Below are 27,444 nucleotides of genomic sequence, written 5' to 3'. Positions count from 1 at the left end.
TTTTTTTTTTTTTTTTGAAGGAAACCAGTTTCAGAAGTCATCATCATAACAACATAGATTTAGATATAAACCGAGCAAATATTTAAATGCATTTCTTCATAGAAATGGTACTCTAAAGAAAAAAAGGGTTTAAAATGTGGATATTTATAAACAAATGTACTTTTTTTCAGCCCTTCAACTGCCCAACCACACAGAGATTTTGCGATTGGTAAGCACTGAGGGATCTATGTAATAATAATAATAATAATAATAATGATAAAGTCATAACAATAAAGGCATAATAATAATCATCATCATCATAAAGGCAAAATAATAATAATAATAAAGTAATAATAATAAAGTCATAACATTAAAGTCATCAAAATAAAGGCAAAGATTATAATGATAAAGTAATAATAATAAAATCATAATGATAAAGTAATAATAATAAAATCATAACAATAAAGTCCTAATAATAATAATTACATTATTATTATTATTATTTTGCTTTTGTTATTATTATTATTGTTGTTGCTAATAATAATAATAATAATAAATAGTAATTTTCTATTTTAAATTTGGCCTTTTGGTACCTTTATTGATTGGAATATTTGAGGTAGTACAAGAAATTCTGGGTAGGAGGAGGATTGGGAAATTATATTCGAACTCACATTTCCCACATGTGCACCACAGCTAAATGTGCCACAGCATGTGCACTAACTAGCACACCTCAACTCTATACAAAAGCAATAATTAACAACACGTAATACTGCATCTTTGAAGTTATTTCCTGTTTGAGCAATAATAAAAAGCTAAGCCTCTGAAGACATGGTGGCTGTAAATTACAGTTATCACATTGCCCCTGGAACTGAGGCGTAGGCCGCGTTAAGTGTGTGCATTTCTGTATTAATAAGTATGGATAGGGCAATTCGGCTGACACGCAGCACAGCAGGACACACCACCTACTGAATGAATACAAGACAGCAGACATCACCCCCTACTGTTCCTTATTAATACTTCTGTCAGCCACTCTCGGCCATATTAATGCTGAAGAGCACTGTCAGGCTCAGCACACACACACTACAGCTGTCCACACGAGAATGTGTTTTCTGTACTAAAGGAATGTGGCTCCAGGTGAATATGGATCACTCTCACCTCTTCAGTGGGTTCCAGTTCCTTCAGTATGAGTTGAGTATCCATGCACTGCTCTGAGAAATCCTCGGGCAGAGGTGTGGCCTCATTAAGGACAGGGAAAAAGGTCAAATGCTGATAGTCCAAACCGTGCTCCTCCTCAACCTCCCGGGTTGGCTCGCACAGGATCCTTGGGTCTGGGACACACAAAATATGTACTTTTAAAGAAATGTGCAGATACACAATATAAAAAACTGATCACTGATCATAAAAATGACAGGAAACGTGTGATACCTGAATCAGCCTCAATAACTTCTGTAGCTCCTTTGCGTTCTTCAACAAAATTCTTCTGAATGAGGCCTGAAGTCAGTGTTGGCATCTATTTAAAATAAATATATAAATAAATAATATTTGAGAGAACAAAGCTGAAATTGATAAAGACAAAAATGAAAACTTTTTTTGTATATTTATTTACTGTTATAAATTAAAATTAATATAATAAAAATAAAACCTGCATTTGAAGATTATTCAACAGTGATAGAAAAATAGTTCAAAAGAAATAATAATAATAAAAACAGTAATAAAACTAAATAAAATACAACCTTTACTTTATTTAAAACTCAGAATGTTATTCTATCAATATTCTTCAGCCAGAAATGATTATTCTTATGTACAGTGGTAATAGTTCACCTTTTTGGATCGACGTAGCTGCTTTCTGCGAATTCGGGATCGTGTGCGGTTGCGCCCCTCTGCGGTGTTCTGCACCCAGCCTCGTTTGAGGAAGACTCCTGGACCAGGGCCAAAGAGACCCCGCTCTCTAAGCAAGTCTTCCTCTATGCTTAGCCACTGAATAGCCATACGATCATTCTCACTATGCATCATCTACACAAAACACAAAAGCAAAACATTACAAAAAAAATTAAAAAATAATTTTTTTGCTGGATTCCTGGGGCACAGCATTATAGGTGTTAATGGTAAAACTAAATAAATAAATAAAATAAAAACCTGTGTATGACTCCTCAACATGCTGTCAAATATGGTCTCACAAGTTTGCCAGTGTGCTTCCATGTCTAAGATGAACCCCTAATGGAAACAAACACACACAACATGCACACACATGAAGGTACATTACAAAGGTGAACAAGCAGACAGTTATATGTATGTAAACGTTTCTCTGTAGCTATTAGGTTTGCACACGGTTACAATAACATTTCGTAAATTGCATTCATGTGGGAAAAACAAGCTAGTGGCTATTTAACCATACAATAAAGCTGTCTCCAATAGTCCTCAGCGTGCTCTAATTAACTTTAAGTATAATATAAGCGCAGTGTGAGGTGGCTGCTGGCCCTGCGCCATGCTCTGTGCCCTGCTGATTTATTGGACTGATAGGCATTAGCCCTTTAGGAAGCCTGTGTACTTCACCACCGACCTGCTCATCTCCAGATTTACTTAAAGGCTCATTAAACCAATCATCACAGTGGTGTCCTCTCGGAGCCGGCCCAACAGCCACACAGACTGCAGTTCAGAGACTGGACGTGAACCGTAAGAGTACTGAATCCAGTACTGGTATAGCTCAAACTGAGACAAGAACGAATTATGAAAGCACAAGATAAATCTAAAATTGGTTAAAAGCGTAACTGCATGAAAATGTTTTCTAAAAATCATCTTTGACCATTTTATGTTTTGTTGTTTTACTGCTTATATCACAGTGGACTTAATTTGGCTTTTTTGGTGCATTTACTAAATGCTGACTTGAGGCCGATGAATAGTTATGAACAATACATTTTGACCAATTTGTAGAAACTTCATTTTGACATGAAATTATTTTTCCTGTTATTAGTGTCAAATGCAGCAAATTAAATCATCTGTTGTAAAATAATAAAACATGAAAATTTCCTAAGGGGCAAATACTTTTTATAGGCACTGTGCGAAAAGGACATCTGCAGGTAAACAGGAAAACAGCATTTCAAAACATCTATAAACTTTATTATAACATTAGGTTTGCAATAAAAAAAAGGTTTATTTTGTAGTTTTTCTTACTAACTCAAGTCTATTTGTTTCACCTACATACCCATCGCTGCTTTGCATGCCATAGCAAAATGAGAAAATCCAACAAAAAAATAAGGAAAAATGCAATTTGGGTACTTAGAAAAAAAAAAAGTTATAAAACTAGAGAAAAAAAAGAAAATTGTGCATTTGTGTGTGCTAAATGGATGGCGGGATTAAGAAGTGTTACAAAGGAGTTCACAGGAGTAATTACGGAACTGTGTTGACAGATAAACACTGAATCATCGCCTAATTGTATTCTTTTATTTAGAGAATCATAAGTAATATATAGCATTAATTACTCCATTTACCCAAACAGCAAACTTATTGGCCTTGTACACGCGCCACATTAAACAGCATCCCCTCTGCAATTAACATCACACTGATTTCAATTTTAATTACTTTCCACAGAAAAAGACTACCTTTGATGATAACATAACATAATGTCAGCTTCATTTTAGGCTGTTGGTGAATGTGTAATAATCGTAACTTGATCATTAGCTATGTTAATTATCTTTCCATTATGAAGATATAATTAGTCCATAGCATATATCTGAAATGAATCCAGAGGAAAGTTTGCCCTGTGCTGTGCTGAAAGGGTAAGTTCTCTGGTGTACAGGAAACTGGATTAAACTGTGTGTGCTAAATAAACGTTTTAAAATGCTGAAATTGATTTAGCAGCCATCAGACAGAAATGATGTAATAGTAACAAATTACTAATACAAATAACTATGGTCAACATCATAAATTAAAAAGAAAATGAAGCTGTGAAAAATCGTTTTTTTTTTCTTTAATCATTTTTTAGGCCAATTTTTACTTTAGTTTTCTTTTTACTTAGATTTTCCCCTATGCAGGGAGAAATGAGATAGGTAAAACTAATATTCCTAATTATTTTTCACATTACTATCAAGTGAAATTAGAAGAAAGTGTATATTGCAAGGGCCATTTCAATATGACTTCTCAAAAAGCTAGTTAACTTTCTATCAAAACTTAAAAGAACTAAAGTATGATCTGACTATTGTGTGTACCACATGATGTGTTTATGATGACTAGTTTCCAGGAGAAATTCAAAATCCACAAAACTCTCAGCAAATTTCAAGCAGCACGTTTCTGAGGAGGACAATTCATCAAGACAGCTGATAGGCTGTCACAAGCTGATATGATACAGAGTAACACAAAATGAATGTTTTCATCGGTTCGGGACTGCCTATAATTACCGCCCCCTGTTTCTGAGGCGGAGACAGAGATAGCAGCAGTTGCAAAGAAACAGCAATTTCATGCCCTTGTGCCTGAGTAATATCTCTGTGCATCCTTTTCCAGATGGCGACGTCTTCAGCGGTGGGAACTAATGATGTGGGCCGCATTTCGGGAGGAAAAATCAACAATAACAGCGTCTTTAACCTTCACCAGCAAACGCAATGTTCTAGTGAGTGTTCCCATGGAAAAAATGAACAAATATCAATTACATTGCCCGCTGAGGTGTACTCAGCTGTAATAATCCAAATTGATTTAGAGACAGGATTGAGACAGTGCCACGGGGTAGGTGGCGGCTTCCGGTTGCGGTGACATTGGTATGGTGTGAGGGCACCTGTGAAGGAATTCTCACTGACTAAACCAATCACTTCCTGTCTGTCCATAATATCATTCATAGGGTACACTCAGTAAAGTGGTTCTGGACATGCATTGCATCAAGGCACTGGAATATAACAGAAAACGTGTGTTAAATACAAACATGACTGTCCTACCTCAGGAGTGCAGACTGAATCCTTCCCAAACCTCTTCTGAACAGATTGCAACGCACTGCTGAGAAATCCTGCCCTCTTCTGGTGACCATTATTCGCTTTTTTCTTCTGAGAGTCTGAAAGAAATATGTTAAAATATGAAAATAACATACAGCATGTGAACATGTTCTGTTACACCAAATACACAAAATAATGATCTTTAAAAAAGCATCATATGACCCCTTTAATATCCAACTCCAATTTCCACTTATATCAGTCAAATACAACCGAAACTAAAGCAAGAGGAACAAAATAAGATGGCTGACAATAATCTCAAATGCTGACACACAAGCAGAGACTGACCTATAAAGAGCTGCCAAGCTTTCATGGCCGTCTCCTCCCACAGAGGGCTCACATCACCCATAGAAACCTGGCCCTCCTTGCTGCCCGACTTAGCAGACAGGTCGATTTTATATGCCTCCTCTAGCGCCTGTCTCCGCTCCCTCATGACTCTATTCCAGGTGCTTTCCACAAGCAGCATCAGCTCCGACTCCACTACTAGGATCACAACCATATTCAAAGCTTTTAATTTTACTTGTGTGCCTGGCAGACAAAACAAAACAAAATGAAACAAATAAGTAAATATATATAAAAGAATAAAAACAGACCTTCTGCTGAATCTGTGACATTGGTCTGCGACATCACCCGGTTGTTCTTGTGTAGGAAGATGTGCCTCCAGATGTTTCTTGTGGGTTTTTTTTGGACTTCACAGCCAAACCCTTCAAGAAAGCTAGAAGACAGCAATTTTTTTAATATTTTTTTTCTTATTCAGCAAATGAATATTAAAAGGAGGTGCCTGAATTTAGGAAAACGTTCAAGTATACTAATTATATTATAAAAAATTGTATTAATTAAACAAGACATATTTATATTAAACATATTTATATGAGATTTTGCAATCCTGTTATTAAAATATTGGAAAACATATAGTTTAATTAACGTTTAACACCTGTTATTTATTTATTTAGCTAGCTATCGGTCTAAAACTAATAATTTTAGGGTTGCAAATATTTTTTTCATCCAATAACCAGTGATATGTTGGACTTGTACTTTTAATACTTAGAAATAAGACAACAAAGTGTAACCTGTTAGTGAAAGGTCCCACTATCACTAACAATGAAACCCACCTGCCTGAGCGGATAAGGACGAGGCAGTGCATGAGACAGATGATGAAGTGGACATTGGCATTGTATGTTGCCATGATCACATCCCAGTGCTGCTGTAACATGCGAAGTGTTTGAACAACGAGTTCCTGCTCAGCTGGAGTCTGTCTGGGTCGAGACAGGAAGTAAAGTAGGGCTCGGTTCAAGTTTTTGTAAAGAACGCTGACCGTTATTTCCCGATGAACGTGACCTTTTTCCAGTGCCTGATGTCAATACAAACATGCAGTGTAAATACAGGTTTGTAACAGTAATACAGAACATTGGATAAATCAGAAGATAAACTCACCACTGCTATCTGTTCAGCCATAAAGACCAGGAGGTTCTCTGGCTCTACCACAAACATTCCATAGTAGAGTTTTTCCAATCACTAACAATGAAACCCACCTGCCTGAGCGGATAAGGACGAGGCAGTGCATGAGACAGATGATGAAGTGGACATTGGCATTGTATGTTGCCATGATCACATCCCAGTGCTGCTGTAACATGCGAAGTGTTTGAACAACGAGTTCCTGCTCAGCTGGAGTCTGTCTGGGCCGAGACAGGAAGTAAAGTAGGGCTCGGTTCAAGTTTTTATACAGAACGCCGACCGTTATTTCCCGATGACCATGACCACTTTCCAGTGCCTGATGTCAATACAAACATGCAGTGTAAATACAGGTTTGTAACAGTAATACAGAACATTGGATAAATCAGAAGATAAACTCACCACTGCTATCTGTTCAGCCATAAAGACCAGGAGGTTCTCTGGCTCTACCACAAACATTCCATAGTAGAGTTTTTCCACTAGCATTTTACTGAAGAATGCCACATTCTCAACCAAAACAGCAGCTTTTCCTTCCTGCTTGGACCTGGATGGATCTTGGGAGAATATAGTGGGACATGTGAATGGTATAAAAAAATTAAACCCTGCTTATTTTTACAATACAATTTCAGCCAAAAAGATAAAATCAATTTCCGACATTCAACAAATTAATTTTAAGAAGTTTTATATGTTGTCTGATATATTTTACCATCTCTGGTCACGTGAGTAGACTGGCCCTCTTCCTGTCCTGTCATGTGGATGATGTCCATCACAAACTCCAGGAGTTCAGTCTGAAAACTCTGCCTATGCTCTTGACAGACACCATCTGGGGAAAACTAAACACAAATCATTCAGAATGTTAAAATAATACTGGGGGGAAAGGTCTTCACTACAGTCCACAAGAGCGCAACCAGCTTGACTGTATAATCCGCTAGATACTGTCCCCCAGTGAGCAGTAACGTGCACAGTCTCATCGTCAAAACTGAGCAAAGAGTGGCACCTTATGGAAGAAAAATATTATACACAGTATCAGATGCTGGTTTAACAGTTCAGATATAACTGCATTGCAATAGCAGTACCTTTTATTATTAAACCGCACTTTAAAAACAAACAGTATGTATAGTGTTTATTTATTCTAATATAATATATATTTAATATAAATTATTATCATTAGTAGTATTAAAATAAAAAATAAATACATAATAATTTATAAATATATTAAGTAAATTATTATTGTAATGTATTTATTTAAGTTATGGTATTATTATTTAGTTATAATAATGATAGTAATTATTATTAATAACAACAACAGCAATAATGTTTATAGAATGTATACCTAATGAATTAAAGATGCATAATATTGTGAAAAAGCAGTTTGATTTCTTAAATATGAATATTTTACATCCCTTACCTCTACTAGTTGTATTAAAGGATGAAAACCATCTTTGACAGGAATGTTAATGAGGCTGTCCATCAAGAGGATGCGGATGAAGTCACACACCTGCTTCCTGCCTGGGTGGGAGGGACGGAGCAAGAGGGGCTCCCCCACCACTTCGCCACTTTCTTTGATACCCTGGACACCTGTAGAGCTCTGTATGAGAAGCAGAATACCACTTCTGTAAACTGCTTGCCTGTGGGACAATAAAATGTCTCTTGGGTATATATTTAAATTGCACAGAAAAAAGGTACAGTCCCCAAAAGTCTCACCTCTGGGGTTTCAAAGGGGAAAACAGCACTGGCCAGTGAACTTAGGAAATCAGGGGAGGTCCAGAGAGGATCTTGAGGAAACAAACTGTTCACCAGGCAGAGAAACTGCATCACACTACCCGGGTAATGCACTTCCCAGCCATCTGCACTTCCTGTTACAGGCTTTTTAGAGTAATACAAATACACAACCTGAGTAAAGCTGGTTTTACTGGTCTTGCATCAATGACTATGGTGAGACAGATAATGCCTTTAAGTAACTGGATTATGCAACCGGTTTGCAATAAGTGACTGTAATCATGCTAACTGCCTCTCAAAGAATATGTACAAGATTACATCCAGCAGACATGCAACTGTCTGTCTATTCCAATATTGCCTTTTGTTTTTTGAGCACGATGCTTTAACTGCTACCCAATTCCAGCTGCTATAAAATCTGAATGTTTTAAATATAAATAAAAGTATATCATGTTATGCCAATAAATTTAGCAATTTACACACACTTACCTTAGTAATGATAACCTTAATCAACTCTAAAAGAACACAAGCGGCATCTGCACATAGTTGAACGCCCTCAGATCTATCACTGCAGCCGTCAATCAAACCCTGAAGCATCATGTCAACATCCACCTGCCATCCGAAAGACAACGCATAGTATAAAATTTCTCAAAATTCATCACAACCATTAAAGACATACAAATAGAGAGGGGAACTGGTCATTTGAACATTACAAATCAATACATTTTGACATATCCGATTAGGCAATGTGACCTCTACCTGCCCATCAGGAACCTGGAAATCAGATTTTCCTATAAGCAGTGCAGCGATAGCTCCATAAATTTGAGGCAGGTGGATGTGGCTGACAAGAAGCTTCTGCAGGACTTCAAACCCCGGGCAGATACAGCTCAAACATTCAAACGACCATGAGCGAGACTTCAGATTATCTAAAATAAATCTAAAATAAATGTACTGTACATAGCAATCACATGCGATCACAATGAGGGTACTTTTGAAATTTCATCTGGAATTACCTGTGATATTGGTGGGCATCTCCATGGTCTCCACTAATGTTCCTGGTGACACACCCTCTCTGAATTTGGCCAGGATGCTTGGATATGATAGGAAATGAGTAAGCAGTGTGAGCACCAGCAGCACTGTGCTGGTGTGGATGTGGCCCTGTAAGAATAGGAGGAACCAATCGGATCCCAGTGCGAAGAATACCTCCTCCTGGTTACTGTCATTTAAGAAACATCATCATATTTAGAACACTACATTAAATTATTTGTCAGTGGGTTCATAGAAACAAGGACAAAGAGTGCAAGACTTTGTGTTGTTACATTGCTAATCTTGACTCACATGCTTGAATTGTTTGAGATGATTAGAGTAGACAGCATAGAGAGCAACTGGTTCCTGATCCAAACTGATCTCCCAGGAGTCTGACTCCAGCCTAGAGCCACAAAGAGTTTAGAGAGCATGTAAGCAGTGAGCTTCCTTTTGCCCTTCAAGATTTTGGAGCAGAGCACAAATCTAAAATCATGAACAAAGTGAACATTTATTGCAAAAATCTGTACCTTGTGACTGATCATCAAAATCCAAATCAGAGAAAGTGCATTTCTCGTTCAAAGTCGGAGGCAAAAGACTATGAACTAAGAAGAGTCCAATCCTGTTTGAACAAACAGGAATGTCAAGAAATCACACTGGTTGACATTTTTATTAATTCTGTGTCTTAAAGCGTTGGAGATTTTCCCAAAATTGTCTGATAATCAACAATGCAACAAATTATGTTAGTTAACCTATGATGTTAGTTCAAGTTAACCTATAAAAGTTAACAGACATGCCTCTTGATGTCTGTGGTGTTGAAATGTTCCTCGAGGAGGGATCTGATGATGGTGCAGATGACGGACACCTTCCTGCGGGTCACACTGTTATCATGCAGCAGGATCAGGAGTTTGCTCATCATGTTGAGTCTGTGCATGACTTCAGCATTCTGTTGACTCCCACTGGAAATAAACTCACAATCATAAACATGTATCCACAGCAAACAGCACTGGCATGGTTGCATGGTTGAAAAACAGGAAGTGAGCCATGTGTTTCACATCTCTTTATGCTGCAAACTAAACAAATTCGCAACAACCTGACATCAGTAGCCTACAACGTACCTCGATGACTTCAGGATTTCAACAAAATGATTTAAAACACAAATGTCAAGATTTTCTGGAGCACTCTGCCACACCTACAGGAAAAAGAAAAAAGAAACTTGAAGAAATGACAATACTTTTGCAATTTCATGTCTTACGAAACAATAGAAAACTAGCAACAAAATTAGCATTTGAGTCATGGGTTCCCTCTGGATTTTCCTATGAGTTTTTAGGATGGCAGTAAAATAAGGTATTTAAAAAAAAACAATTTTTTTATAATTGTATTTAGCAAGAACACATGAAATTGACAATGAAGACATTTATAATGTTACAAAAGATTTATTTCAAATAAATGCTGTTAATTTGAACTGTCTGTTAATTAAATAATTCTGAACTTCAAAAAGAAGTTTTGACTTCTTTCAAAAAATCTTACAGAGCCCAAACTTTTAAATAGTAGTGTACCTTGCTAAAACATTTTCTACATAAGGACTAAAAGATCTGTTCATTTAACTGCACATCATTAATCAAGCACATACACTTGCTTCCTTGTTTTGCATACAGAAAGTACAGTTAGCACTATTTTTATACACGCTACCCCACATGTTCAATAACTAAAAGGAAAACTAGAAACAGAACATAAAATAAACCTGTCCATGCAGTAGTCCTGAAGCTCTTAAAAGTGAATTTCTATGTGCCATCTTATTAGACCTTCACAACACTCAAAGTATTTGAAGCCATGACCAGATTTGCTTTGTAGTGACAGCCAGCAAGTTAGCCTTCTGGGTTAGTCTACAAATTGACTTCATGACTGAACAGCTCTATTAATATTGAGTTAAAGCCATTCAGAATGCCATTTAACTCACTGGAGCAGAAAATAATGTACCTATGAAGAAACATTCCATACCAAATTTAAAACTTACCTCAAAGTCACAGAGGATGTCCTGGAAGGCAGTGATGTTTGGAATGCGAACAGTGAAAATGCCCAGCTCCATTGTGCCCACTATGGCCATAATGAGCTGGAAAATCCTGCTGCTGATCAGCTTAGACTTCATCTTCAGCAAGAAGGACAAGAGCTGAAAAAACAGAACAAATCAAATCTGCAGCTTGGAATCATTATACTTCAAGTAGTAACTTACTTTATTTAACAGCACTACCTTATAGCCATTGGTCCGTTTCATCTCCTGATCCATCACAGGATTTGTCTCTAAAACAGAGAGCAGAACTTTGATAGCAGCATACAAGGAGCTGTCATCTGAGGCCATTGCCACCAAACTCAGAATGGCAGCAGGTCCACCAATATACTGGAAGCTACTTGCGGCACTGTATGACTTGAACATCCTTACACCTGGAAAACAAAGAGTAAAATCAGCCTCAAATTAAAAGTTCACTACAAAAACAAAAATGCTGCAGTCTTGTCACACAGTAAGCACTTTAGAGAAGTAGCTAGTGGACTTTTTACCAAAACAACCAACAAGGGCTGCCCCAATTGTCCGAGCAGTTCCACTGAGGTGCTGACTGATGTTATGAGCCAGGAAGACAGGAGTACAATTATCACGTGACGTAATCCCCATCTGTGATCAAAATAATGGATGAATACCTGTAACTCATGATTTAACAATCAAAATAATTCAATGCATGGATAAAAAAAGCAAAATAAAAGCACCTCTTTGGCTATAAGGCGACAGTCTACCTCGTTGTACTGGTCTCTAATATCTACTACTGTAGTGATGGTGGATACCGCCATGTTTATGGCAAAGGAAATCCTCTCCGGGGAGACCATCCTGATTTGGGACATTGCACCATCTGTCTCACCTCCTAATTAACACATGTACTTGTGTGAATACAGATTTCCATTAAATTCAGAACTATTTTTGGACAGAGAGAAGCAATCTTTCTCACCTTGGGCACTGAGAGCAAGGTAGTTGCCGATATATTTGGTGCCTTGCCCATAAATAGTCTCCACTTGATTAGAACTCAAAACTTCTTCGAACAAGTATGTAGGACCGACCCGCCAGACCAGAGCCGCATGCTGTTTCCATAGAGATGGAGTGCCAATAATCCCACACACGTCAATGACTGCAGAGGGATCCATTGAGATGGACTGACCGGGAAACGGCTGAATGTATTTAATCTGCAAAGAAAGCAATAGAGAGATATTTTGTCAGTTAATGACAAAAAAGGTCTTCACAGGAATAAATTACATTTTAAAATATAATGATATAGAAAACAATTATTTTAAATAATTAAAAATATTTTTGTAATAATATTTTACAATACTGTTTTTAGCATAAGAGACTTTCAAAAACATCAAAAAATCGTACCGACTCCAAATACATTTGACTTTCGTCTTTTTGGAAAAATCCTTCATACTATACAACAAAACATCAAATATTCTCGCAAAGTCACTTAAGTCAAACTTTCATTATTTGTAAAAGAACAGTCAGAATATTTTTGAAAAATTCATCTTTTGATTTCCACAGAAGATACAAAGTCAGATACAACATGAAAGGAGGATGAGTAAATGATGAAAGAATTTTCATTTTTGGGTAAACTATCCTTAACTCCCTGTACCAACCTTTGCTATTCCAATTGCTGTTGCATTCAGATAAACAGTGACTAAACAGCTCTTCTTGATTCCTTTGGCCATAACCAGACAAAGATGGTGCCATTGGCCTGGTATCAGCTGTTTGGAACATTTAAACCGCACTGAGGATGGTAGCGTGCTGGGAATCTGCTCGTCTGGCTCCATCATGTCTGTAGAATAAAATAAGTACTGTAAATAACACATGCCTAAACTTGTACAAAAGTGTAAATAAAAAGTAACCTCAAGTGAAACTTTTCACCTAAGAACTGATAAGGTTCCTCCTCAGTGGAGATCGCCAAGCAGCCGTCGGTGGCAGAGATACTGACAGACAGGCAGCTGAACTGCTGCTCAGCACGAGACATGTGGCGCACTATCGTGAGCAGACGCACAGGGTGGGATTCGCAGGCTGAGCTGAACCTACAAATCATAAACCAGCAGGAGAAAGACAGGCCAGCTGAAGGAGGGAAGCCTCTGCAGTCTGTAGTGATAAACAAGAGGATAGGCTATATAAGAAGAAAAGGACCTGCATTCCACTTTTATATATCTTATAAAAGTGTAAATGGGTACGTGGGTAAAAGGGACTTTTCTGAAGCAGATAAATCAGTTTAGAACCAATCTTTTATGAAGTTATTAGAATATTTATTTTTCATACCAAAATAATTGAGATGTACTTATGGCTCATGTTTTAGATGGGGTTTCTATTTGAATCTCCAGTTATTTTTATGCAGCAATGTAATTCTATAGATTTTCTTACCAGTGCCCAAGCCTCCTGTGGAGATAAAGTCTGCACTGACACCTTTTACTGTGGCAAGGGATGGCAGAAACAGACATCTGTGGAGACAAAATGGTTATCTGCCATTTAACAGAATAATCAAGGCTTAATTACAAAGCTTAATTAATATATCCATAACATTACTTCCGGTGACATTTTACGTTTGGCAATGATGTGGTAAATTTAACCTCTGGTCCAAAACTTGTGCCTTTTAACTTTTCTTTTTTCAGTTTAATTCATCACTATGTGAAATAATTTTATTTTTATAAAAAGTCCCTAAAACAGTGGTTCTCAACTTTTTGATTCAAAGCACCCCATTGTCCAACATAATATTCAAAGAAAATTCCTATTAACAGAAACTTGGAGTGTCCTTAAGGCTGTGGTTGTACAGTATAAATTCATATGTATACAGTATAAATTAACCACAATCATTTTGTGATCCCAGAAGTTTCAAGAAGAGTATGTTAAATAAAACCAATAGTTATTGAGGGGGGAAATTAAAAATATGATTTCAGTTAACTTCTTGATGTAAAGTATATGTATAATTCAATGTATTGGAATATTAAATATAATAAAAATAAATTTAATATCAATTGTTTTTATGTAAATAATCTGAAGTCATCCTTTGCGGTCACTGTGATGTCAAATTTGCAGGTCCCAGTGGGCCCTGGCCCCTGGTTGACAACCACAGCCTTAAAGGACACAAATCTGTATTGTTGTCTATAAACCGATTAATTTGTGAGGATATCTGCAAACACTTACCCATAGCCACTGTCTGTCATGTCAAACTCCACAAAGGAAGGGGAAATGGAGACTTTGTGTGGCTGAAAGCTCCGTGGCGTTGTGATGGAGACAAGACTTATGATTCTATGAAGAGGAACTACAGTCCCACTGTCTGAAGATGTTTTGAGTAGACTGAAGCTTCTTTTCATTGCCTTTTTTAAGGATTTTCTGTTATCCTCTACAGAGTCTTTTGTCTGGTCTGCAATAGATAAAAGATAATTATGAAAATCTAAACAGCCTCTTCAATCAATAGATGTAAAAATACGATCAAATGTTTTCATGAAACAGGAAGTAATCCAAAAAGGAAGTCTGTGAGGACTAGGAAGAACTGTACTTGTGATGTTGGCCACTTCACAGGAGACAGAAAGCCGATTTTCTCCACTACACATCAGAGGATCCCCAAGACACAGGAACTGCCTAAGATAAAGCACACTATTGTAATAGCATACAAAACATGTAAACTTCATCTATCATTTCATATCATATATTTAACATTTGTCATGAGGAATGCATGAGCATGTCAACTGCATCTGCTTACGCTGACCTGAGGCACTTGTGATCCATGGATTGAGATGCGAGTTTCTCAAGGATCCGTACTATGGGCAGGTGTAGTGAATGGGAATTGTCAATGAGGATATGTTTGCAGTGAGTCAGCAGTGTGGACGCCAGACCAAACTCACACATGATCTGCCTGTTTCTTTCTGACTTCACCAGAGTCTGCACATGATGAGCCACAGCCAACTGCAGCTCTTCAGACAACTAAAGAAGAGAATGTCTGCAATTATTGTACTATATGCTCAAAAACAAACACATATTTAGCTTTGCATACACTACTTTTCAAAAGTTTGGGGTCATTTATTCTAAGGCCATTATTGCCTCTTATTCATTACGCCAAATACAAATTATGTAGAAGATATGAACATGATTGTGGTTGTACATACACAAGGGTCACTGGGACAGTAAATACTAGGCAGAAGAGTCATGATCAGCTTAACAGCTCCAGGATGAAGAATGGTGAGGTCACAGTAAGCCCTGAATAAGTAATGAATAAGCAATGTTTAACAATGATAGACAGACAGAAAATAATAGACAACAGCAAATCTATATCAAATAACTATCATGCTGTACATCTTTTATGGAGTGATTTATATGTGATTGTCCAGACAAAAAATAAAAAATAAAATATAATATAATATAATAAAAGCAATCTTATATCTATAAATATATACATTTGATTGAGGGTAACTACCTCCCAGAATCTGTTGATACATATGAGACACTTGCAGCCCTAGTGTGGTTCAACGCCTCATCGTCATTAGATGGCTCTCCTGTCCTCTGAATCTCACCAGTATCATTATTATCATGCAATCCTGCGCATGGATCTGCAACCAAGCTCACACTGGTAGCAAACTGCTCCAGGAATCCCAGCAGCTTAACACAGTCTCCTAAAGGTGGTGGCAACTGAGGTTCTGGCCTCTCCACTGCCTCCACAAACTCTTGGAAAGTCCTGCAGTCTGAGCTTTCTTTGTCTGTTTCCACAGGGACCCCTCTCTGGAAACAGCCCAGCTGCATCAGAGCATCACCCAGCTTCTCGCAGACTCCGGTCGTGTGGAAAAAGTGGCCATTGACGGGGTGCACGTGCACAACAAGGGCAAGGGTGTGTAGGGTGAGAAGCAGCAGCTCAACAAGGCTCTGGCGGCTCAGTGTGGCCCAAGGTCCCATTGGGGCTTCCAGCAGAGATCCTTCCATGTCCACAACTATGGAGATCAGGCCAGTAAAGCCTCCAGAAGTGCGGAAGGCGTTCCAACTGTTTGGGTTTTCAAGAACTTTCATAATAGACTGTGAAAAGGCAAAGCACACGGGATTATTACAAGTACACTAATGGGGTTGATACATGTTTTTTTTTTTTTTAAGTCTCTTATGCTCACCAAGGCTACATTTATTTAATTAAAAAAAACAGTAACATTTGAAATATTATTACAATTTAAAATAACTATTTACTATTTTAAATGTAAAATAAAATGTAATTTATTCTTGAGAATGGTGAGGTCACAGTAAGCCCTGAATAAGTAATGAATAAGCAATGTTTAACAATGATAGACAGACAGAAAATAATAGACAACAGCAAATCTATATCAAATAACTATCATGCTGTACATCTTTTATGGAGTGATTTATATGTGATTGTCCAGACAAAAAATAAAAAATAAAATATAATATAATATAATAAAAGCAATCTTATATCTATAAATATATACATTTGATTGAGGGTAACTACCTCCCAGAATCTGTTGATACATATGAGACACTTGCAGCCCTAGTGTGGTTCAACGCCTCATCGTCATTAGATGGCTCTCCTGTCCTCTGAATCTCACCAGTATCATTATTATCATGCAATCCTGCGCATGGATCTGCAACCAAGCTCACACTGGTAGCAAACTGCTCCAGGAATCCCAGCAGCTTAACACAGTCTCCTAAAGGTGGTGGCAACTGAGGTTCTGGCCTCTCCACTGCCTCCACAAACTCTTGGAAAGTCCTGCAGTCTGAGCTTTCTTTGTCTGTTTCCACAGGGACCCCTCTCTGGAAACAGCCCAGCTGCATCAGAGCATCACCCAGCTTCTCGCAGACTCCGGTCGTGTGGAAAAAGTGGCCATTGACGGGGTGCACGTGCACAACAAGGGCAAGGGTGTGTAGGGTGAGAAGCAGCAGCTCAACAAGGCTCTGGCGGCTCAGTGTGGCCCAAGGTCCCATTGGGGCTTCCAGCAGAGATCCTTCCATGTCCACAACTATGGAGATCAGGCCAGTAAAGCCTCCAGAAGTGCGGAAGGCGTTCCAACTGTTTGGGTTTTCAAGAACTTTCATAATAGACTGTGAAAAGGCAAAGCACACGGGATTATTACAAGTACACTAATGGGGTTGATACATGTTTTTTTTTTTTTTAAGTCTCTTATGCTCACCAAGGCTACATTTATTTAATTAAAAAAAACAGTAACATTTGAAATATTATTACAATTTAAATAACTATTTACTATTTTAAATGTAAAATAAAATGTAATTTATTCTTGTGATGGCAAAGCTGGATTTTCAGCAGCCATTACTCCAGTCTTAAGTGTCACATGATCCTTCAGAAATTATTCTAACATGCTGATTTGGCAACATTTCTTTTTATTATCAATGTTGAAAAAAGTTGTGCTGCTCAATATTTTTGTTAAAACCATGATACTATTTTTAGGATTCTTTGATGAATATAAAATATTTGATTGAAGCATTTAATTGAAATAGGAATCTTTTGTAACATTATAAATGTCTTTAGTGTTACTTTAATTGCATTATTGACCTCAAGCTTTTCAACAGTAGTGTACTTCAGATGTTAATGCTTTTTAATCAACAATATTATTATTATTATTACTAGGTTTTACTATGCCTACCCAGGGGCCCGTTCTTCGTACGTCGCTTACTCAGTTTAGCTGGATTTGATTGTTGATGATTTGGCATGATCTTGGATAGTTTGGTTCTTCGAAGCTCATCCCGGAGTTGCTATCATAGCAACAGGTCCGTAAGCTTAAACCTGCTCGGGAGCAGGCTTATTTCATGTAAACCGGATTAGATGGCATCTTTTTAAGCAGAATTGATACTTAAAATCTGTCCGTTACCAACGCTACTTTATTACAAGAGTACCCTACTAATCCAGGGACAATCATTTAAAATAATAATCATTTGGTTTCGAGTATCGATACATAGCCCCTTTTAAACCAACCCATGAACGCGCAATTATCTCAGATAACTCAATCCAGCCATACTAATCATCAACAACAGGTGCGTTCAAAGAACCGAATTAGCCAGATCCTGATTAGCACGATGATATCATCTTGGGTGTGACTTTTCATCTGGGATGTAATAAGCGACGTACGAAGAACGGGCCCCAGGATATGTTCAGAATATCTGTTCAGATATAAAGCATCACTATGAAAAGGGAAACAGGAGGGGTCTCCTGTTTTGAAGAGCCTAGAACAAAATGGATTAACCCTTGTTCAATCTACCATGCTAATACATCAAAGAGCTAATGTGTCATAAAATGAAGCCCAAACCTAATTAGGACCAATAGAAGTAATCAGAATGGCTTTGACACATTTCACAGAGTGGTAGGGGTGAATCCAATTGTCAGCAGCCTTAACCCAGTTACACTTTAATGGTCTGCAGGTTAGTATTCCTGCGCTTGAATCTAAAAAATGGACATGTACAGTAACTGAATAACATAGTTATGCATAATTGGATTTCTCTCACATTCTCTGATCTGATATTGCTCATAATTTTGTGTGCGTCACACCACAAGGCTGCAAGCTTAATCAAATGAAGCTTGAGTTAACAGCTAACAGTATATTAGCAAATCAATCTGAATTTGGCTATAATGGAATAAGGCTCCCAAAAGCTGATATAATAAATTCCACGGCTCATTATGCTTTAAACATGTTAGAATTTGTTAGAATTAGGAATGGAGGCTGAATTTACAGACAGGTACATGATACCTGAGCTCAGTTTAGTTTTAGTAGGAGTCCTCTCATTTATAATCTAATCATGCTTTGGAATAAACTGTGACTTGTATTTCAACATGTTTACATGCGTAAGAAATCAGTAAAAAACAGAAAGTCAGACATAAATATGGAAAATCACCTTTTCAGCAGGCATATGGGACTAAGAATGTGGGTTAGCCAAAAATAAAAAGCAGCAATGGAGTAAATACCTGTAAGAGATCCTGTTTGAGTCTGATCTCACTCTCAGTGGAGGAGCAGAGGGCTCCGATGGCAGTGCTCATGTATTCCTCTGGATTGACCTCCGACAGCTGCTCCAGGATGCACAGAGCTGGACTGCGGAACTGCTCAACATCCAGAAAGATCTTCACATAGGGAATCATTCCTAAGTCCCTGATGAATACTATTAAGCAAAGAGACTGATTAGATATAATGACTTTGGATGTACTATGGTTTCAAACTCCTTACCTCAAATTTGTCAGATTTTTTTATTTATTTATTATAAATGGATTTATTATCAATTTTTAACAATTGTAATTGTTTTTAACCTCTATTTTATTTTAATTATCTCCTGCATACACTTAAAAAAATTGGTGTAGAAACAATTTTCACAGTAAATTTCACAAAGAAACAGCAAGTAACACGTTAAATTAAACATGAAATTTGATTCTATTTTTAACAGTGTTCAATACTTGTTATAAAGAAAATTACTTCAACTAACCAGTGTTTCTGACTGACTGCAAGGTCAGGGCGGCAACCACATTCAAAATGCTGGAGGTCAACTTCCTCTCATAGTTGTCAGCCTTCTCCTCAACTTCATTTACTGTCAATAAATAAGATCTCAGATCAGGATCAGACATCTGCAATTCAAATTGTCTTGTTTTTGTAATTCACAGTACAGAGAAAGCCAAAAGACTCACCAGCAACACCAGCCTTTCTGATTATCTTTGCCCTTCTTTTAAGCTCAAACAACAGTTGTTCCATCAGTCCTCCATCACTCAGGACTTCAGACAGCAATCCGCTGTGAATGATGAGCCCGTAGAAGCAGTCCAGAGCTGCGACACTGAAGGCCTCCGAACAACCCTGCTTCAACACAGCTTGGACCTTCCTGATTGTCTCGTGTGGGATGTAGGAGAGCTGGTAGATGACGGTCTCAAGCAGTTCGAAGAAAATGAGGTGAACAGGTGCCGATTTCTGCCACACACACTCAGCCAGCTGAGCCAGAGACTGCAGAGACCACTCCAGCAGGAAGAAGTTAGCCTTTTCCCAAGACCAGATCATCTGGATGGTACGCAGAATTTGGCCGCAGATCACTGTGTTGCCTGAGCGCAAGAAGGAGGACTGAATGATCTTGAAGGCTGTGAGGTTCTTCACTGGCGAACCTGAAGATATAAAGACATTCAGGCACATAGAAAGAGAGGAAGAAACGAAGCAACTAGTTGAGCTTATATTCAGTGACAATGTGTAACGCCATTCCTAGAAGTATACCGTGAGACAGAAGCATTATTGATGACATTATATACAACTAAGAGCTCATGCAAATGAGAACTATATCAACATTCAAATGCATCAACATATGAAAAAGACTGATTGGCTTGACTGAATTTCACCCATAATTAAAATCACATCAAAGCCAGATGAAATAGAGGTTAAAAAAGGCGCTGTTTTTCCTCTCTCTCAGGAGTGAGGTGCTCTGGTGGTGATGAATGGAGAATTGCTTTACGGATGAGGAGAATGGATGCAGGGTGGTTTAACCAGGTTAGTGAGGAGAGCTACACTTCATCATCCTGGACATAATTGCCTTTTCTGTGGCGTTACCCTGAGGTGGCGGAGCAGAGATGCAGAGTGGCTCTCACTGTCTGTCATGGCAGCTTACCGTTAGTCAGGGTGGGGTCAAACGTGAAGCCTGGCGGTTGGGGGTTGTTCACACATATGGCAACCTTCAGCTCAGCCTTGCCAAAAAGCGTGAATGACGCAATGAGGCCTAGAAGGTCTTGAACGGCTAGGAAGTGCTCCTCTGTCACTTGCTCCTCACAGCTACAAAAGGGGCAAAAATATGTCAATATGTCTTTCACAGTAAACACAGTATGAATGAACATTACTGTTCAAATGTTTAGGGTCGGTACAATTTTTCTGAAAGAAATGAATACTTTTGGACATTAAATTGATCAAAAGTGACAGTAGATTTGACAATAGATTTACAATGTTACAAAAATTATTTAGAAAATAAATATTGTTCTTCTGAACTCTCTATAAAAATCCTTTTAAAATGCATCATGGTTTCCACAAAATTATTAAGCAGAAAAATTGTTTTCAACATTAATTAGAAATGCACCACATCAGAATATTAGAATGATTTCTGAAGGATCAAGTGACACTGAAGCCTGGAGTAATGGCTGCTGAAAATTCAGCTTTGCCATCACAGAAATAAAATATTTTTTAAATAATATACTTAAAAAGAACATCTATTTTAAATGGTAATAATATTTCACAATATTACTGTTTTACTGTATTTTTTTAAATTTTTGATCAAATAAATGCAACCTTTGTGAGCATAAGAGATTTCTTTCAAAAACATCTTACAACCATCAATTTTTTTAATGGTAATGTAAGTAACAGACAACCAGATAACAGTGGCCTCATTCACTAAGCACTTTTACTTACAGAACAGTATGTGCGCAGAAGTTTTTAACATGAAAATTTCTGTTGGATATAAGCACGAACAAAATAATGTTTTCACACAGGTTTTACGAACAAATAAGTGCGTACGCATGCTTAGTGAATGAGACCCATTGTTCAGTGAGGGCAGTTTTGTCCTGCAGTGACCCTTGCTGTGAGGAAACGCAGACACACAGTGAGTTAGAGGGAGCTGGCATGATCAGTAATGTGATTGAGCTCAATTTACTGCTGATCTCATTACGAGCTCTTTAATTATTGAATTCTGCAGCATTCAAAAAGAAACTTGCAGGAGGAAGGAGCTGAGAGTGAGAGGAAGAAAGAGAGTTACAAAAAGGAATGGAAAGTACCTAAGAACGAAGTAAGCAAATGCATTTTCTGAAGGTGGTGGTCCACCTACTTGTTAAAGCATCAAAGACATATAGTCTTCAGTTGTGTGCCTTTCATATGTGGCAGTCCCATATTATATTAAAGATTTCCCCCCCAAAAATTCATGAATTTACCGTAATAAGATGGCCTGAAAGATGCTATAGCCATCGTTGTTCTCAAACTCTTCAAAAAGAGCAGGGCTGACTGGATAAGAGTCCTTCACAAAGCTGAAAACACTCACGGCCACCTCAGCTAGAACATGAACAGGGATGTTCTCGCTGATCTTATGCATGTTCTGGATGCAGATCTTCATGCAGTTACTAGCTAAAGAAAACAAAACACCAAAAATAAGTGTAAATACACTTGTATTAAGTAACTGAAGTATATTCTATACAATACAAATAAACATCACTAACAATTCAGGAACTAAGTTTCCATAAATTAGTCTGTAAATTTGTTCTTATTGTCACTGGATTCAAGACCAGATGTCCCTGGTCAAACTTTCTGACTTGATTTTCTAACTGCTGCCCTGCCTAGACCTAATGGAGATCTCCAGCAAAAAAACTAACATTATGTAATCAGAGGTTTGCGACAACAAGTAATTTTAAGTAATCAGCATCATGTGAAAGCAAATCAAATTCATCATCATCTGATGATGTGCTTACAATGCCTATCTATATTTACCCAAAATATAATAATTTTGTTGAAAAAATTCGATATTACCTACAGTAGACTTACTACACCAATATACTTGTACAATAAACTAATATTCTGATAAGAATGCTCTGATATAAGATACATTTAGTTGGACAATGAATGGGCTAGAGCTTGTGTGTGTAGTTGTTGACCTTGCAGTGCAGGTACAGTGTTGTGAGCTTGTGCAGCAGACACTGCTCTGAGCACACGAGACGCCTGCTGTCTCCATGAGGGGCTGCACTGATCCCACAGCAGTGTGAGAGAGATGATCACGCTTGAAAGCTCCTGGGTCTCCAACAGAACCTCCACAAAACACACATGCCTGCACAGCTGCAAGATCACCTGAGCAGAGGTGAAGGTTTAACACCAATGCATTAGATGATTTAGATATGTATGCAAACTTTGTTTAAATGGTCATACACTGTAAGAAGTAAATCATTTTTTTGCAACTTTGCTTATGAAACTGGAAGTGCTGATGGGGAAGCATTATCCCATTTTGATGAACAAGTTGAGCATTTGTGGTGTAACTGATTCACAATATAAAATAAAACATGTAAAAATGTAAAAAACCTGAGTAAGGTTGTCCTGAAAAGAGCATTTGACTTCCTCTTCGACATCATTCCGAGAGACAAAGCTCTCTTTTCGGGGAGGCAAAGCTACAAACAGGTACAGACACTTGACTAACGCAGCCGGTAGACCCGTCTTGATCATAACGCCAACCTCCTGTCAAAGAAAACAAGAACGTCAAAACATGTCAAAACATGACTAGACAGGATTGTCCTCTATCAAACAGAGGAATGCTTTAAGTGACAGATCTACTGTAGGACATCTAGAACACTGAATTGTATAATAAAACCATAGCAAGAAAAATGAATTTTCTAGAAGAAAATAATTATTTTATAATAATTTATTTAATAATAATTTAATAATAATAATTCATAATTTTTATAATAATAGTTATTACCTAAACACTAGCAATGTAATTATGGAGCTGATTGTATGAATATATTAAAGATTTAATAGTAAAACTTACAGAGTCTCTGTTAGACAAAAGAGATATCGATTTGAGCAGAAGCCATCCTTGGTTGCTTCTGACCTCTGACCTCTGAAACAACTGCTCCAATTCATATCGGGCTTCCTCTATTTTAAACAAAGCCATAAAAATAACAGACAGCAAAATTAAAATCATTTGATCTTAGATCAGCATACAACAGATAAGTAAGGTTTTCAGTTCCTTCCACACCAACATCCATTTTGTATAATAATTTCAACTAAGAAACTATAAAAAGAAATGAACACAAATGCATCACACAGACAATAGCAAGGATGGTCAACACTATCATGCAACTTATTTTGCCGCATGTTTGTGAAATAAAGAAGTGAGCAGCTTCCCTTCAAACACCAACAGAACATCTCAGTTTGCTTTTTGTTTGGCCTTTAGTGACCTCACTAATGCAACTGCCAACTACACCTTTGCAAATGATATTTTGGGTACCTGCAGGCTTTTCTGCCACTCTCTGCTGTATATGACAGACAAGAGCTTCTCCAAACTGCAGCGCCAAGCCCTGGAGTTCCAGATCATCAAGGACACTGCTGCTCTCTGAGACCTTATAAAGAGCAAGTGGAATAATTATGTCTGCTAATATTTAAGCATGAACACAATAAATTAGGTTTGAGATGTTTATGACATGCTTCTCACAAAGGCAATCATGATAATAGTAAACGGATAGCATAATCAGCACTGATCACAAAGAAGAAACAAAAACATCTAACCAGAAGCGAACTTCCAAAAATGAACATTTTCATAACAACACAAGTTTCATTTCACTGAGCTGTGTGAATATTTCAACATTCCCAACTTCAATCCCTACTTCTGTGTGACTTTTCAAGCGGATGGTGGATGTGGTGCCTTACTCTATGTTTGGTTAAATCCCAGTAAGAATCCAGGAGTTGTAAGTCAATGAACGTGTATAAACCCCCACACATGCACACACAGAACTAAGCCTGTGAGTGTGATTGCATCGGAGTAGGTCATGAGTGTTTGTCAATGTAAAATTTAAGTTCTTAAAGAGATTAGATCCCAAGACTTTATATGACCAATATACATTATAAATCAAATGTTTAAACACCCTTGACAGAAGTGTGTTTTATGATGAATTATATATAAATATACACACTACCGTTCAATGTTTCGGGTTAGTAACTTTTTTTTAAATAAATTAAAAAGTAAAGGCTTGAAATACGCTATTTAAATTAAATATTGTTCTTTTGAACTTTCTATTCATCAAAGAATACTGTATCATTTTTTCAATACTGAAAAAAATGCATCACAGTTTCCACACAAATATTAAACAGTACGTTTTTTTTCTTCAACTTTGATAATAATGTGTTTTTTGAGCAAAAAATCAGCATATTGGAATGATTTCTGAAGGAACATGTGACACTGGAGTTATGGCATGAGAGTAATTCAGTTTTGCCATCACAGGAATAAATTACATGTTAAAATATATTACAATTGAAAACAGTTATTTTACATTTTAATATTTCACAATTTTACTGTTTTTACTGTATTATATATGATCAAATAAAAGCAGCATTGGGCTTTCAAAAACAAAAAAAATCTTACCAGCCCCAAACATTTGACTAGTAGTGTGTTTGTGTGTGTTTGTAAAATATATGAATTTGTATATAAACTAAACATATTGTATGCAATTAATCATATTTAAATGACTGCCCATGTATAATGTTTGATCAACTGAATAATCAGCTCACTGATTTTCTGTACCTGGATGAACAGAAGCAGAAGTCTGTTGAGCTCTTGGTCTCTTTGTTCTGGCGACTGTTGGCTTATAGTACCCAGCTGAGTTAGTTGATCTTTCAGAAGCACCACTGGATCTTCATGTGCTTTCAGGTCCCCATTTGTCTCACTTTGGATTTGGGTAGTTTTCACTTCTATGCTCTCTGAACTCTCCCCTGACGCACTAAGTTCCCCGTTCTCCTTATTGATTCGGTCCATTTCTCCAACTGGCTCCTTAAAATAAATAAATAAATAAAAATAACAATGGGATAATTTTACAGCTTTATAATTTTAACTTGATACCTGAAACAAAAAAAAACATTATTATAGGAAGTTGCCACAAAGGAATGTACAGTATAAACACTGAAACTGAAGTGTTTAATGTTTAATGAACAATATATTTTCATTAAAAGGCAAATCGGCAACTGCCTTCTTTCTGTTACCAAAAGACAATCACATCTTACAATCAGCTGTTCACATGTTAATGGGATCTTGTGATGTAAAGAAGTGAGCTTGTTTTGCTACAGGGTGGACAATTCACATTCCTGAAGAAATGACATGTCTGCACTGCACATTCCCACCGGTTTATTCACTCAATATCTAAATACAGCACATGAATGTCATCTCATTATTTTATTCACTGCGTAAAATATTCTTAATGCTCTACAATAGTTGGCTTGTCTCTTGCTGAAATGTTTAAACCTGATACAAACAAATTAGTTTGAGGGCAAACAAATCATGCTTATAAAGCACCCGATTAAAATCAGTCAAGCTTCCTTGTTTATTTTATCTTTATTTTGTTGTCCTCCTAGAAGTTGAGTCTCTAAGCAACAGAAATGCTTTGAGTGCACGTAAATGAGAAAAACAATTGAATTATGACAGCAGGCAACCTCACAACAACAGCTGCCAAAATTAGTATGTTATGAGATATGTGAATTAGCCTTTCAAACTAATATGAACCCTAGGCAAAACTCCAGTTTAGTCCGTCTGTAACCCCACACATACCTGTTGTTTGGTGGGTGGCATCTCAAGTCTTTGCTAAGGCTTGTGTACGTAGATGTATGGCTGGACAGAAGGTTTTCCTCTGGCTTCCCATGTCACAGCAATCGGTGAGTGGCCGGCTGAGACATGCCTCCTACTCTTGTTGCCTGAACTTTGCGCAGTATGAAACTCTGACGTCAGCTGCGCCTGGTCATGTGCCTCACTTCCTAGTGAAAAAAGCAGAAGGAGGAGAGTGTGCGTGTGCGTGTGCGTGTTTTCAGCACTTCAATAGACAAAGTAGGATCATGTGAAGAAGACTTTATTGAAGCAATACCTCTGATTTTAGTTATATTATTCCAAAAAGGAGATTTAAAAATCGACCAATCAAAAATGAGTCTGAGGGATCGTAAATAGTGTCTATGCCTTCTGGTGTTTAAAGTGATTTAAAATGCGTCAGATGTTGAGCAATAGTGACATCATGTGGTAATTTTGTTTAAGAACAAAAATATTACACGACTAGACAACATGGAAACTAGACAAATATAAAGAATATTTCTAAAATAAGAACAATGAAAATCACCTAATGACTAAACAATGTAATAGATTAAATTCTCGTACAATTATCTGAGAGACTCATATGTTTAGATTTTCACATGTAAAATATTGTCAGTATAAACATTAAGTTTATATACTCAAACTTCACTTTGTGCATAATGGGACATGTTCTACTATTTAGAGTATTTTTAGCCTCTCATTTTAATTTGTACTTTGAAATTGACTGTGAGATGTTAAAAACAGAAATGAGTGGATAGAATGGGAAAATGTGTTATAATTGGCGAGGCTTAGCGGTCAGTGGTTGATTCTAATTGGCCAGGTAAGATGAGTCATATTATTTATTATTTCTTTACTCCTATTTATTTCTTAATGAATATTTAAGTTTCAGTGGCGTTATTTAGGTGTACAATCTCATCAGGACGTCTGTAGCAGACTAGTGACCTTGTCATGTGGTACTTGTGA

The 27,444-nt window shown here is 37.3% G+C and overlaps 1 protein-coding gene across 1 annotated transcript in view; it reads right to left on the bottom strand.

The window, feature by feature from the left end:
* LOC107757102 (WD repeat- and FYVE domain-containing protein 4-like) overlaps positions 1-26,599 on the bottom strand; it is a 42,699-nt gene extending 16,100 nt beyond the window's left edge. The window contains 43 exon segments of the mRNA XM_016574479.1: positions 1,135-1,307; positions 1,405-1,489; positions 1,801-1,992; positions 2,116-2,193; positions 4,902-5,014; positions 5,241-5,432; positions 5,546-5,667; positions 6,485-6,723; positions 6,807-6,958; positions 7,111-7,237; positions 7,813-7,992; positions 8,109-8,270; positions 8,610-8,732; positions 8,880-9,046; positions 9,134-9,336; positions 9,459-9,549; positions 9,674-9,765; positions 9,941-10,102; positions 10,262-10,335; positions 11,161-11,313; positions 11,395-11,585; positions 11,700-11,811; positions 11,904-12,055; positions 12,140-12,371; positions 12,816-12,994; positions 13,084-13,302; positions 13,579-13,655; positions 14,359-14,578; positions 14,714-14,796; positions 14,924-15,138; positions 15,321-15,411; positions 16,658-17,247; positions 19,121-19,311; positions 19,630-19,731; positions 19,829-20,290; positions 20,785-20,945; positions 22,088-22,277; positions 22,802-22,991; positions 23,220-23,372; positions 23,683-23,789; positions 24,145-24,256; positions 25,435-25,680; positions 26,452-26,599. Coding sequence (XP_016429965.1) covers positions 1,135-1,307; positions 1,405-1,489; positions 1,801-1,992; positions 2,116-2,193; positions 4,902-5,014; positions 5,241-5,432; positions 5,546-5,667; positions 6,485-6,723; positions 6,807-6,958; positions 7,111-7,237; positions 7,813-7,992; positions 8,109-8,270; positions 8,610-8,732; positions 8,880-9,046; positions 9,134-9,336; positions 9,459-9,549; positions 9,674-9,765; positions 9,941-10,102; positions 10,262-10,335; positions 11,161-11,313; positions 11,395-11,585; positions 11,700-11,811; positions 11,904-12,055; positions 12,140-12,371; positions 12,816-12,994; positions 13,084-13,302; positions 13,579-13,655; positions 14,359-14,578; positions 14,714-14,796; positions 14,924-15,138; positions 15,321-15,411; positions 16,658-17,247; positions 19,121-19,311; positions 19,630-19,731; positions 19,829-20,290; positions 20,785-20,945; positions 22,088-22,277; positions 22,802-22,991; positions 23,220-23,372; positions 23,683-23,789; positions 24,145-24,256; positions 25,435-25,680; positions 26,452-26,472 — 7,176 coding nt within the window. The 5' untranslated portion in view covers positions 26,473-26,599.
* Between the last annotated feature and the right edge of the window lie 845 nt (positions 26,600-27,444).

This window comes from Sinocyclocheilus rhinocerous, unplaced genomic scaffold (assembly GCF_001515625.1).
Source record: "Sinocyclocheilus rhinocerous isolate Xijiao unplaced genomic scaffold, SAMN03320098_v1.1 scaffold503, whole genome shotgun sequence".
Lineage (NCBI taxonomy): Eukaryota > Metazoa > Chordata > Actinopteri > Cypriniformes > Cyprinidae > Sinocyclocheilus > Sinocyclocheilus rhinocerous.
This window is presented reverse-complemented; position numbering and strand designations above follow the sequence as displayed.